General features: G+C 39.0%; 1 protein-coding gene across 2 annotated transcripts in view; it reads left to right on the forward strand.

Annotated features, from left to right (window-relative positions):
• The window catches only part of myo10l3 (myosin X, like 3), a 72,824-nt gene that overhangs the window by 45,997 nt on the left and 12,862 nt on the right, over positions 1 to 13,965 (forward strand). The window contains exons 18-24 of one of the 2 annotated variants that reach the window (XM_059499797.1): positions 275 to 355; positions 3,771 to 3,895; positions 4,147 to 4,261; positions 10,098 to 10,204; positions 11,153 to 11,596; positions 11,718 to 11,751; positions 12,634 to 13,470. In XM_059499797.1, the coding sequence (XP_059355780.1) occupies positions 275 to 355; positions 3,771 to 3,895; positions 4,147 to 4,261; positions 10,098 to 10,204; positions 11,153 to 11,596; positions 11,718 to 11,751; positions 12,634 to 13,470 (1,743 nt within the window). The remainder of the gene's footprint in view (positions 1 to 274; positions 356 to 3,770; positions 3,896 to 4,146; positions 4,262 to 10,097; positions 10,205 to 11,152; positions 11,597 to 11,717; positions 11,752 to 12,633; positions 13,471 to 13,965) is intronic. The other variant, XM_059499798.1, reaches the window with a different exon arrangement.

The raw sequence follows: 13,965 nt of genomic DNA on the forward strand, positions 1-13,965 counted from the left end.
AAACCAGGCACAAGGGTTTGACAGGGTCCGTGCATGTTCCCCTGTTCCGCTGTCATTAAAGCCGAACTGGAGCCTCTCAGTCTGAGACTGTGGGACAGAGTGCCAGGTTGAAGGGTCCTTGATGTGACCGAGTAAATACTAGCCCTGTCACTGTCTGTGTTTGCCAAGGGGACAGACAAGCAAATAGCAGCTGTGGTTGCTGAACGGCAGTTTTGGTGCTGTTACTTTCCTGTGCAGGGCTGTAATTTAGTGTTATTGTGTCTGTGTGTTTCAGGACTCTCTTCATGCACTGATGGCCACTTTAAGTGCCTCCAACCCTTTCTTTGTGCGCTGCATCAAACCTAACATGGAGAAGGTAGGATTGACACTTTTTGTACTAACCATATCACACTCAAAGCATATTACTTTTTTTTACTGAATCAACCAGAAAATAAAAGAATTCTTATAAAACGTAATTTTCAAATGAATAGCTCAACCCAGAATGAAAGTCCATCATTGTTTATTCACCATCATGTTGTTTCAAACATGTTTCACTGTCTTTCTTCTGTCAAACACGAAAGAAGAAAATTTGAATGAATGTTCATGCTTTCCAAATATTTCAACAATCAAAGAGCAACTTATAGTTCACCCCAAAATAAAAGTTTGCTAAACATTTCCTCACCCTCAGGCCATCCAAGATCTATGAGTTTGTTTCTCTATTGGAACAGATTTGAAGAAATTTAGCATCACGTCACTTGCTCATTAATGGATTCCCTGCAGTGAATGAGTGCCATCAGAATGACAGTCCAAACAGCTGATAAAAACATGAAAATTTTCCAAAAGTGACGTTAAAGCAGCTTGTTCATAATAAAAAAACTGACCAACAGAAAGCTGCTTCACTTGAAAGTTACTTTGATTTGAGCTGTGTTAATGACAATTAGTGATCGCACATTTACAGTAGATTTATTGGTGGAACAGACCCAAATTTTTGCAATTCACCAATAACCTTCCCCTTCACTGTAGCTCCAGAATCATATTCAAGCATGTGCATAATCATACCGGCACATCAAGATGTGTTCCGCAATGTTTAGCGTCAGTAACATCAAGCAGCAGTGTTCTTGCTTGTCTCGTAACCAAATATTGATGCACCTAATTTGAATTTGCAGAAATAAATGCAAATGAGATTTGAGAGCTATGTGAGAGATTGTCAGTGACTTTTTTTTAAGCTCGGCTTTCTCTGGTCACTATATGCTTTCATTGCCAGGCAAATAACACCTTGAACATAATTAGCAATTTCTTCTTTTTTTTTTTTTGTTAAATGAATTTTAAAAATCCACATGGGTTTGGTATGAGGGTGAATGAATGGGAATTTAGATTTTTAAGTGAACTATTCAGCTATTTAAACTTTTAACCCCTGCAAACAAACAAACAAATAAAAAAATTAGTTTTTTAAAGTCTTATTTTCTAAAATTTAAAATTTCTAAAATGTTTTGATACAAGATACATTTTCTTTAAGCAACACTGCATAAGATATTAAGACTTGTGTTTAAAGAATGTGTCTTTAATATGAGCATATTTTGTTTTATATGCCTCTGGCAAATTTTTTAACTGGTTTTCAGTATATAATGTTGTTTCTGATTTATGTTATGATTCGATATTTTTATTAGTTACATGCACAGTTACTCTATACGCAGAATGCAATTTTCAGTGAAATGTTAATCTGGTCAACGACTTAAAATGTGAATTAAATATCTAACTGATGGATAACAATGGTGAAATCACACAAACATAAGAAATTATAATGGATTAACTTTATAAAGTTTTCGAATGAAATACTTTTTTTTCTCATGGAAAACATGTCAAAAACGACTGATTAAGAAATCATTAGTATCAGTGCAGTGGCCTCTACTTATGTTAAAGTGAAACTACACAGGACAATCTAGCATCTTCACATTGTGAGGAGCTGTACAGCCAGCAGCACTCTGCACATAGAGTCACTGTGCTGATCTGCTCAGATTGGAGCGGCCCATCCCCACCGCCAGCACATTCCTGCAGCCCAAACCTGTCTGTGCTGGGGTCAGAGGTCACGGCTGTCCACTTCAGCGGCACGGAGAGGAGTAGCACACTCCTGACCTGCAGCAGAGGAATGTAGAGATAACAGCCAGAAAATTACGCAGAGCCTCTACCCTTTATTATGTGACACAATCGAGCTGTAATAATGCTCATTTACTGGAATCATTATGATTGCATTGATTCATAGATGACTCTCGTTTCAGTGGGCAGAGGATCAGGTTGGCTTTTCTGATGGGGTTGTTGTATATAACTGTGATAACTGTCCTCAGGGAGGGGAACCACGGCTGTGGCTTTGTCTGGCGCCTGGCCTCCTCCGTCATTCCACACCTATTTTTCTATCATTTATGCCACACAACACATCCCACCTCACTTTGGGGCCCCTTTAAAGACAACTGTGGTACTGCATACTTCATGCCTGACCCAGGTTAACTGTCCAAATTACAAAGGCAGACCAGAAATACACCTCAGTCTCTTGTCACATTAGCCTGACGTGATCATTTCAGTTCAGATTGTGCTGACTGAAATGAAGGACATGGCAATAGTGGAACATGCTGTTAAGACGCACCAGATGTCCAGGCCACCAACAACGAATCCCGCTCTCTAACATAGCGATCAAACGGCCTGATGAGACAGGACAGTGTGGGAGCAGCTGAACACCAGGCACTGACGTTCCTGATCCAGCTACAGATCGCCACTAAACATGACGCAACACCTCACACAATAGACATAATCAAATCCCAGTTTAGAGCTCCCATGGCTGACGTTGGTGTTTGACCCCTTTTTCTGCCCAAAGGAATCTTTTGTTCTTTATGTGACAAATCAAAACAAGCATATCTCTGTTATCTCATGCTTAAGTCATGGTTAAAGTCAGAATGAAACCAAAATAGATCCTATAAAAATTCCTGGTCAGATTGAAAAAGATTCAACCGGTCTTTGTTATCCCGAAGATAAAATGTTTGTCTTTGTAATCTTTCATCAGCAACAGTGAAACATCACCAAGCCCTCTTACTTTTCAGTTCCTTCCCCTTACCAAAAAAATATTTTCTTCAATGTTTTATAGCAGTATTTTTGCCTTTTTAAAAATATATATATTTGACTAAATTAAGAGAAGTTACTAAGATTTATTATCAGAGAATGCATTTTGTAAAATATACCATTGGGATTTTTGTCCTTTTTTGTTAACAATGAGCCTTTATGTATTTTTATGCATTAATTATGCCTTGTAATGCACCTTAATGCATTGTACTGTTTTGTGAATAATTGTAACCACAGTAAATACATTATAACACTTATCAATTAATTGTTACACTATCTATTGTAAATTCTGTTAAAATTATTTACAACAAGATATAATGTATTACAAAGCATATTATGAATAATTATAATACCCTTTAATAACCCTTTATAATGCATTATACATTAAGGCATAAAGTAAAGTGTTACCCAGTTTTCTCTTAAGCATAAACCTCACAAAATCCATCATCTTCATCTTAAAAAAACTGCTAATGAGAAAAGAGCAATACATAGAACCAATAGAAAATCTTGCATCAGCTTACAGAAATCAGATGTGTTATAATGAACACTATTTCATGTTAACTTCTAGTAGTGGAATAGGACCACTGTTCAATATTGAGTTTTGGTCCATTCAGTTTCAAGTAATATTGGGCTTAGCCGGTTGATGCCAGTGCTGATGGACATCTCCTTCGATCTTCTTCCAGAACGCAAATAAATTTGATGCAGATGTGGTTCTGAATCAGCTTCGTTACTCCGGAATGCTGGAGACAGTGAAGATCCGTAGAGCAGGCTTTCCTGTACGGAGAACCTTCCAAGACTTCCTCAGCAGGTGAGCTACATCGCCAACAAACCACTGACAGTCCATCAAAATACAGTTAGAAGCACAAAATCTGCTCCAGGTGCACATATTTGATCTCTCACAGTTTTTGGAAAGGTAATGTGAAGTTAAAGTTCTTGAAATCATAATGAACAATACCGGGGAAGTTCTTCTGAATCTATCAGTACATTGTTCTCTTGCAGTGAATTGAGTGAGGTGGAATGTATGTATGTGTGTTCAAACTGTGCCCACTTCCTGTGCAGATACACAATGATCCTGAGGGACAAAAACCACACGGCGGACGAGAGGAAGAAATGTACAGACCTGCTTACGAAGTATGACGTCACAAAGAAAGAGTGGCAGCTGGGAAAGACTAAGGTGCGGTTGCGTGACCAACACATGTTCACACACATAGTTTTAAGTTCCAGTATAAATAATCAGTGCTAGACCTCAGTGCAAGAGTGCAAAGACTTTCTTTGAAATTCGTTTGAATTTATATCTGAATGCAAAAGGAAAAACCATACAGTGTTCAGTGTTAACATTACAGTGTTTAATTACCATGGCATTTTACAGCAAGGAGAGTCTGTGAACCCTTTGAAAACTTCCAGATTTCTGCATTGCTAACTCATATTATGTGGTCTGATCTTAATTATATTACAGTTATAGTCAACCCAGCCTTAGCGAGAGTGGCAACAGTCCAGAATGTTCAGCATTTGTAGAATCCTACCATGGATGAATGAACATCCAAGTTGTTGCTTTTTTCAGCTTTGTGCATCTCTGTTATGCTTCGTTATGGTCCTGTGAAAGCCTTTGTGATCGAGGTATGGTTCACACTAACCCGTCATTCTTGAGAAGAATATATTTAGTCGAAGTCATGTTTTTTGTGCCTTTATTTTAATGTTTTAACTTTACCAATCTCACTTCCTTAATTGACTCCAATTAGTCATTCGCTTATATTTTCCACACTGCCCTGCCCTGTTTAACAATCACACAGTGTTTGTGTTACTAGTGTTTGTCTGTAATTGTGACAGAACACATTTAATAAGTAATAATGCTGAAGTCCAGATATTTTCAAAGGATTCACAAACGTATTCTTGCCAGTATGGTACTCTGAGGGACTTCTTTGTAGCGAGCACACAGATGATACACTTTTGGACTTTCATAGGGGATTTTTTCAGTCTTATGGTGTTTTTTCTGTCTTTCCTTTTTACATTCTTTCCTTTTTCTTCCTCATACTTCCTCTGTTCTAACCCCTCTCAAAAAACCCCTCTCCACATCTTGGTAAGGAGTTTTGCGCTCCCTCACTTTACTGAAATGACTCATCCCGATCTAGCCGGTCTGAAACAAGAGTTCAGCACTTCAAGGGCGTTTGGCAACAGGAGCACAGCAGCTCTGAAAAGAATACTTTCTGTTCTCTGTTCAACAGTGTCTATTCATTCTTATCTTGTAATCAGTCAGTTATTCACTCTCCTTAGTCAGTCTCTGCCACACATTAAGCATGGCAGTTCAGTCGGTCTGTTTTTACAGTAAGCGGAGCTCTGAGGTTTCTAAGGAACAGGAAGGCACTGTAAATAAAAGGCATTCTTGCGTGCTTTGATTCAGACCACTTTTCTTTAAATTAATTGAATCCAGCATGCTCTGTGTTATTTCCTTTGCGGTCTTGTGGTTTCTGGCTTTCCTGAAAGCTTATTTGGGTATCTCTTTATCAGGGGTCACATTGTAAGCTTGATGGGGTCTTAATGCGGTGTTGCTGTGATTACTTGTTTTTAGGTTTGGTTTTATTTGGAGCAGAGAAATGATCTCCTGAATCAAATAACTTGAGATGGAAACAGTGATGACCTGTCAATGCTCCTTTCGGTCATGAGATGCCATGTGGGTTATTATGAAGGAAAACCAATTCAAACCAAACAATTAGATGACTTCTGTACACAGTTAGGCTCTACTACTTAAGGAGCATTAAGGCAAAATTTCAGATGGTATGTGCCATGAAATGCACAATTTATCTGAATTCATCATTGGCCTCAATAGACGATTGAACGTAATGCACTATTTCTCCTTTTCCTAGAATTTAGCTTTCTGTCTCCCACACGCACATGCATAAAGACAGTGAAACAAATTAATTCAGATACACACACTGGACAAGCAGTCTCGCTCCCTGTTGAATAGACTCATGCTTTACAAATTGTTTAGCTGTAAAATAGCTTCATTGTTCTGAGCAGTGGGGTCAGAGCTGGATGGCTCCAAACTGTTCTCAGCACGTCATGTACTCAAGGTCAGCTACTTTAACCTACAGCTTTCACTGCTCCACCAGGCTCCATGATCATACTTGTTAAATAGCCTGTTGCCCTTAATGGACGCATAGAAAGCTGGTGTCTTCATGACAGAATCTGGTCTAATGGACCATGCATAGATCTTATTCCAAAATGCACAGTTCAAAGTCTCTTACAGATCACCCAACACAGTACTTCACTAAAACATTACCCCCCGGTTTCAGTCCCAGTCTAAAATGTAAGTCTGAGCTGTGTCAACTGAAAGAAACTTGCACTGACTGATCTTCAAATATATCAGTGCCTTTCTTTTGGCTCAGGATGCACACCAGTAATGTGTTTTCTAAAGCACGTTTATGAAATATTACATAAATGTCCTAATTGAACAATGGGCTAATTCTGGCTTAGTCTAAGCCCTGTCTGTGAAACAGGCCTACATGCATTTGTTCCCCTCAGTTACCAGTTGATTATGTTTATCCCATTCTGAAAATACCAGTGTAATTGGCTCCCAGCATACAGTATGTTGTGTTTTGGATATTCACACAGGATATCTTACCTAGTTTAGTGTCAACATGAATCAGCTTTCCTGACTCGTTTTGCTTTCATGGAAACAAACTATTCAGCGAGGGAAAAAAATTTAGGTCATGAACTGGTTTGTATCTATTGGGAATTAACTTGATATTGAAATTTAGATATTTACAAAATATAGCCTAATCTATGGGAGTTTGCCTAAATATCTATTTGGCGATTGGTTAACTTCAATAGAGATGCAGAGCAAGTTATTACATTTTGAACAAAGAATATGGAAACAAACATTCTCTCTTAGAAATAATGTGTGCCAATTAATTGTTTGCAGTAAGAACAGAACATGTCTGGCAATGCTTCTCAAATCTTTGGACTCCACAGCCCCCCTTTGTTCAAGTCATTCGAAGGTCCTGCTATCTAAGCGGATATGTACTTCCATTATAATAAAAATAAACTTCAAATAACTTCCATCACCATTTACACAACCGCAAATCGCCCAAAACCTGTATGTGATTCTTCCTTTTGTTGAGCACAAAACAATTTATTTTGTATTTGGCAAATACTATAGATGTCAATGGCTACCATCAACTGTTTGGTTACCAACATTCTTTTAAATATTATCCCTGTAAGTTTTGTGGAAGAAATGCATAGCTAAGCTGGTCCTGCAATAAACCAGCTTAAACCAGCATGGGCCAAGATTGGTAGACACATAAAAGATATGGCACTTATTTAGTATTTAAATAAAAACACCCATCTTTAATATCCAGCTTGTGTTCTGTTGGGAATAGGTGGTTGTGTGCTTCTTGTCTTTTTCAGTCAGGGATCTATTGTAGTCAGGATTCTGGGATTCTGTCGTAATAGGGCCACATGAAGCGTTATTAGAAGTAGACATCAGGCAATGCTGAAAGGAGTTTGTTTGATCAGTGTTTACACATATGTTCCACACATGTGTTTCATGTTTCTATATAAATACATTCTCTTGTGTAAAACAGTTTAATGTATTCCAGCAAGTCTAGGCTGGGAGTCAAAGCTCCAGCCTGTGACCTATGACTGCGGCCGTCATTGCTGTACGTGTTCGGCGGGTCGTTATAGTTGTTATCATGGCTTGAGGTCTGTTTTCTTTTATGATTTCATTCAGGAGTGTGTGATTGTGATCAGCAGGGAATGTGTGTTCACTACAGGTCCTGTTAAGCGGTGGCGCTGGCTTTTGTTCGTGGTGTTTTCGTGAGTGTCAAATTTGAGGTGGAGGTTAGGGGAGGGGCTTCAGATCAAGAAAGGGGTCTGAGATTGTGTTTCCTTGCTCAAAACAAACCAACCTGTGTGTAATTATATCCATGCTGATTGTGTGTTGAGGAAGTGTGATCCCTAGATCGGGGCTCAGGGTTTTTGGGGATGGGATGGTGGAAGGATGTGGACGAGGAAACTTCCTCCTGTGTGTGTGTGTGTGTGTGTCTGCAGCTGTGCGACGTTGATTACAGGAACATCTGGGTCGTCGGTTTCAGGAAATCTCACAATGAGCTTAAAAGATCTGTGGGAGGCCAGACATGATGCGGTGTTCATGATTCTGGTAATGCCACCATATATAGACTGTACAGAAAGTACATTATAGTACATAATGTATATCGGATGCTGCTTTGCTGGTGTTCCCATCAATCTTTTTCTTTTTAGCTTAACCAGTATAAACCAGCTCAAGCATGAAGACCATGCTAGGTGACCAGCAACAACTCAGCTCAGGTTTTGATGGACAATTCATGTTGGTATAATCACAGTTTCCACAAAATTACTAAGCATGACCATTTTTATTTTTACATCGATAAATAATAACTGTTTCTTAAGAAGCAAATTAGCATAGAATGATTTCTGAGGGATCATGTGACACTGAAAAATGGAGTAGCCTAATGATGCCAATTCAGCATTGCATCGTATAATTAAATTACATTTTGAAATGTATTCCAATAGAAAACTGTAGGAAGATTTCACAATATTAATGTTTTACTGTATTTAAAATATTTAAGACATTTAAAGCAAACAAACAAAAAATAGTGCCAACCCTAAACTTTTGAGCCCTACTGTGTGTATGAAGTCATGGGAAAGAAGTCATCACATTCATAAATGGCGTTCAACAGAGACTGTAGATCATATGACAGTGCCAACATGGAGGATATATTTTGTCCAAGTTATAGTCATAATACAAAACATGCACACTAATTGAGAAGATTTCCTGAAAAACAGTGCATACTATGACAGTGCATACATTTAGAAGTAGTTGTTGTAGTCTTGTATGATCTAACCATCCAGCTTATTTTTGTGGAAAGGTGTGTGAAAATCAACTTGGGCATCACTACTCAGGATTTATTTTAATTTGTATATATATATTTTTTACCTTTGATGTTCTTTCTTACTGAGTTCTCCTATTGTCTCTGTTGGATAAGGATAATAAAAAAAAATGTGTTTTTATTGTCTAATTTGTTCTATTCAAATAACCTGATACACAATTCTGCTAGCATATCTATAGAGGCGGCAGCCAATGAATGTGAGGATACTCTTCGACCATCAGTGAAAAACAGCGAGTCATGCCATTTCAAGTGAAATACACTGAGAGGGGTGAACTGCACAATATAAAATTTGAACTATGTTGAGTACAGTTTTTATTTATTGTGAGTGAAACCATTGTAGTAAAAGTCATTTTATTACTTAAAGGGACAGTTCACCCTGTAAATAAAAATTCTGTCAGCATTTACTCACCCTCATGTTGTTTCAAACCTGTACGAGTTTCTTTGTTCTGTGGCCACCATCAACTGTTTTGGTCATTCTTTAAAATCATCTTTTGTGTTTAGCAGAAGAAAAAAATGCATACAGGTTTGGAACAACATTAGGGTGAGCAAATGATGACAGAGATTTGATTGCTCTATCCCTTAATGTATAAAACTTTTTTCAATTGGAGTCACACTACTCAATGTCCAGTACTGTTTAGTATAAATGTTCATTTACATTTAGAGTTCATTATGAAGGAATTTATGCAGATCATCCCTTTAATTCACCAGTGTTTCAGAGGTTTCTCTTCTATGAGTCAGCGTCAGTGAGTAAAGAGTTAAACCTTCATGTCTTCTGTCTCTGAGACAGAGAGAGAGTGAGGGTGTGGCCTGCTCTTTGGCCAAGAGCCACTCTTTCCCCCTCCTCTCTCTCTCTCTCTCTCTCTCTCTGTGCACATCAGTCTGTCTGGAATAGCCCGAGCAGCAGCAGTAACAGGAAATCAGAGCGCTGTGGTTTCAGCACAATGGCAGAGCTCCACAGCTCAGCTCCCTGTAGCCTGTAGCCTGCTGAGCACACTGGAGACGTGCTCTTCACACCGCCTGGAGAGAGTTAACCATCAGTTGACCTAAACTTCCCTCTCCTTGTCTTTCCTCTTTGGTGCCTTGCAGGTGTTCCTGAAGGAAGCTTTGGAGCAGAGGCTGGAGAAGGAAAGAGAGGAGGTGCGCACAGCGGCTGGTATGGTGATCCGGGCCCACATACTAAGTTATGTGGCAAGGTTAGTGCAGCTTTGTATGTGTTTGTGTATAAACACGCTCTGTTGAATGGGGTCGGGGGAGTTACCAAAGACTGTGGCTGTGACTTGAGTTACTTGATTGCTATAATCGAATATGTGAATGAGATGGAAGTTTGCATAGCAAAATCATTTAGCAGGGCTGCCTGAAGCAGTGAATTGAGAGCAATGCAAAGTGGATTAGAATCATTATGAAAGTGCAGGGAAATAAATGAGGGAAGACTCTTTTCACTGCCAATACTGGCTGAATTTGTTTACATGGTTTTTTTTATCTTTTTTTTTTTTTTGCCAGTCTTGGCATAATCAGGGGTTTTATGTCGGTTTACATGCAACTTTGTGTTTCAGAAGTGATGCTTAAACCATGGTGGTTTAGTTTTAGTTTTACTGGGTTTTTTTTTTTTGAAGGGATTTTGGGAACTTGTCAACTGATTAATCTGTAAAAACATCTGGCTGACAAACTAAGACCATCTGGGAAAGGCTTGGAGACCAGTTTGAACTATAGCTAAGACCAGCAAACCAGTTTAAGATGTTTTCGAACAGGTTGCTTTTACTGTTGTCGTTTAGGGGATTGCTGAAGTGTCTGTTTTGGCTTTGTTTAGTATAAGTCTAGCATTAAAGGTCAGATCTGAGATTTTCTGATTTAGGTGGCCTGGTCTTAATGTATGAGAACTGTTGCACAGCTGCTCACACAGATCAAATGTCTTTTATTATCACAGACACCAACTAGCCAGAGTGTTTTATATTAATGACCCTCTTTCATATTTGTCATGCTGATTGCTTTTTAAATGAGTTACTGATGTGTTAATGACAGAGTTGTTTATTATGTTGAGTAATAGCTGTAATATACTCATAATTACTGTTATATCCTGTCAACTAATCACTGGTGAAGCCTCAAAGGCTTGCTTTCTAATGTTGCAACTCTCCTTCTCCCAGAAAAAACTATAAAAAAGTCCGGACCAGCACCATCACTATCCAAAAGAACTACCGCGCTCACTTCTGGAGCCAAGCTTTCCAGCGTTTCCGCTCCGCTGCCCTGGTCCTCCAGAAACACATCCGCGGACAGATCGCTCGACGGCTCTACCGGCAGCTCTTAGAGGAAAAACAGAGGAGAGAAGAGGAGGAGAGAATCAGAAGAGAGGAAGAAGAGAAGAGACGACAAGAGGAGCTGAGGAGACTTGAGGAAGAGAGACTAAGACAAGAGGAAGAGAGAAAGAGGGAGGAGGAGGAGAGACAGAGGCTTCAAGAAGAGGAACAGAGAAGGAAAGAGGAGGAACAGGAGGCTTTACGGATACAGCAGGAAGAGGAAGAGTCGAACAGGAGGCAGGAAGAGCTGAAGAGCAAACAGATACTGGAGGATAGAGAGGCAGGGCACAGCAGGTAAAACGCAATCCGGGCAAATGTTTGAGTTTTAATTTAGGTCATCCAAAATCTGTGTTGGCTGCCGGACTGTGCTTAATCCCTGTCTAAAAGGATTCTCTCCTGTTTTGCCTCATATTAGGAGTCTAGTGGAGAAAAATCATCACAACCACAAGGTATTATTTCTACTGGACATTTGATTTTATATTCTTATGAGAGAGATTTAAAACCTGGAAAGATATATCCTTGCATTATCCTAAATCTCTGTCTTCACTTACAAAAAATCTGTAGTAAAATCACAGTACAATGGTAAATCCAAGGGTGATTTTAAAAAAGAGCCTCTTGAGAAACTAGTTTGTAAGAGTATTTTTATAATACTGTTTCAATGCCTGTTAATATGTAGATTATTAATTTTTATTTTATTTTATTTTATTTTATTAAGTTAAATGGTCTGACCAACATGCAGAATTCTTGTTTATTTTTTTTATATATATCATACAGATAGCTGCCTCTCAAAAATCAGATAAAGTGACCCTTTTAGGAAATGGTCAGGTTAGTTGTGGTTGTAAAATGTCATGTGGTGCACATCCCCAAAACCTTAATAGTATTTTTAATAAATTAATTAAATTAACTTTTTAACTTGAAAAATATATTTTAAAAACATTTTGGAAATAATAAAGTTGTCTACACTAACATTTTCAAAATATACAGAAAAGATTGTATTTCTTTTTACATGATAGTCATACAATACATTTTTAGAGTTTTTAAACTTTTCTTGAAATGCTATACATGATATTTTTTTCAAACTGATTTTTTTTATTATTATTATAGTTTACATGAATACACAATATATCATTAACTCATATACGTGAATGATTACCATATTCATGTAGCATGATGTTTACATAATACCAAAACTGAAAAAAAAAATACCATGGAATAACCATAGTGTATGTTAAAGCATTGGGCTTTTTCATTGAATCTGAAATTTTTTTGGGATTGACAGAAAGAACTTTATATATTTGGCGTGTCCTCACTATCCCTCCCCTATATTCTAGAAGGACGTGTCCCAAAGCCTGTGCCAGTACTCGTCTGAAGAGGAGAGTCGTCAGATGGAGGCGATCCTGCGGCTGGAGCGAGAGATTGAACGGCTGCAGAGACAGAGAGACGAAGGGGTGTCCTTGCTAAACGACAGCTCCAGAGACGACCTGCAGCAGAAGAGGGACGCCGAGATCTACCGCTTGGAGAAAGAGGCTTCACGTGTGGCCACTGAGTTCCTGGAGATGCTAGACTTCGGAGGTTTGGAGCAGTCGCTCTCTAGCGAGGAGAACCTTCACGACCCGTCAGAAACCACCGCACCTCTGGCCGAGGAAGAGGTGGATGAAGGCTTCCACGCAGAGGACGAGTGTATCCCACTCCCTGACTTCCCTCTCCCAGCTGCCATGCCCATGGACAAAGAGATTCTCTCCAGTCTTCCACCTCCACCACCAGCCTTTGCTGAAGGTCTGGTGGCCACATCCTCACCTGCACGGATGGAGCGACCAAAATCCAATTCCTCCATCAAACAAAACAGACTCTCAGACATTCCCCCTCCTCCAACTACAGCTCCACCCCCTCCTCCAGCTGCACTGCCATCAACCACGGGAGATTATGGAGTGGTGTATAAAAACACCAGGAAGACGGTAACAGAGATTGTACTGCCAGTGGAGGAAACCAGCTTCAGTATTCTGCCCGACACTGAGTCGGACTATGACCAAGAGGAGTTTGAGGAGGCGCTGGGGAGCTGTGGGGATGCAGGAAGTACTAATGACGGACACCTCACTGACGAGGAAGTGCTACATAGATCTTCCTATACCTACAACAGCACAGACTCCTTTAGAGGAAGTTCAGACTCAGTGAGTTCACTCTTTTCACACTTTGACAGTGCGTTCACACTGAGAGCCACTTTATTTCACTATACATCAGTATATTTCAGAGCTTTTTTGAACAAATGCATCATTTCAGGTAGGGGTGTTGAAATTAATCGTTGCAGACGTGGACGATTCTGCATTGATGCAGTAATAGACCTTAATCGATTATAGCCTATGACGTCATTCGCATATACGCGTTTCAGTCATGCGAGTTTAAAATTATTTTATATTTATTTGATTTTATGTTGTATATTAGAGCTGTCCAGAAAGTTTTAGTTTTGAAGACTGTACTATTTATTATGGGTTATAAATTAAGTAAATTTGTATACATTTGTTAACATTTAAATACTTTTTGAAGTAGTACACTGCACTTTATCGTTGACATGATAATCGTAATCGAACTGAATCGTGAAACCAGTGCCAATTCACACCCCTAATTTTAGGTAAATGCACTAGTTTTGCTATTTTTTTAGGATGCAC

The sequence above is a fragment of the Carassius carassius genome, chromosome 19 (genome assembly GCF_963082965.1).
Source record: "Carassius carassius chromosome 19, fCarCar2.1, whole genome shotgun sequence".
Lineage (NCBI taxonomy): Eukaryota > Metazoa > Chordata > Actinopteri > Cypriniformes > Cyprinidae > Carassius > Carassius carassius.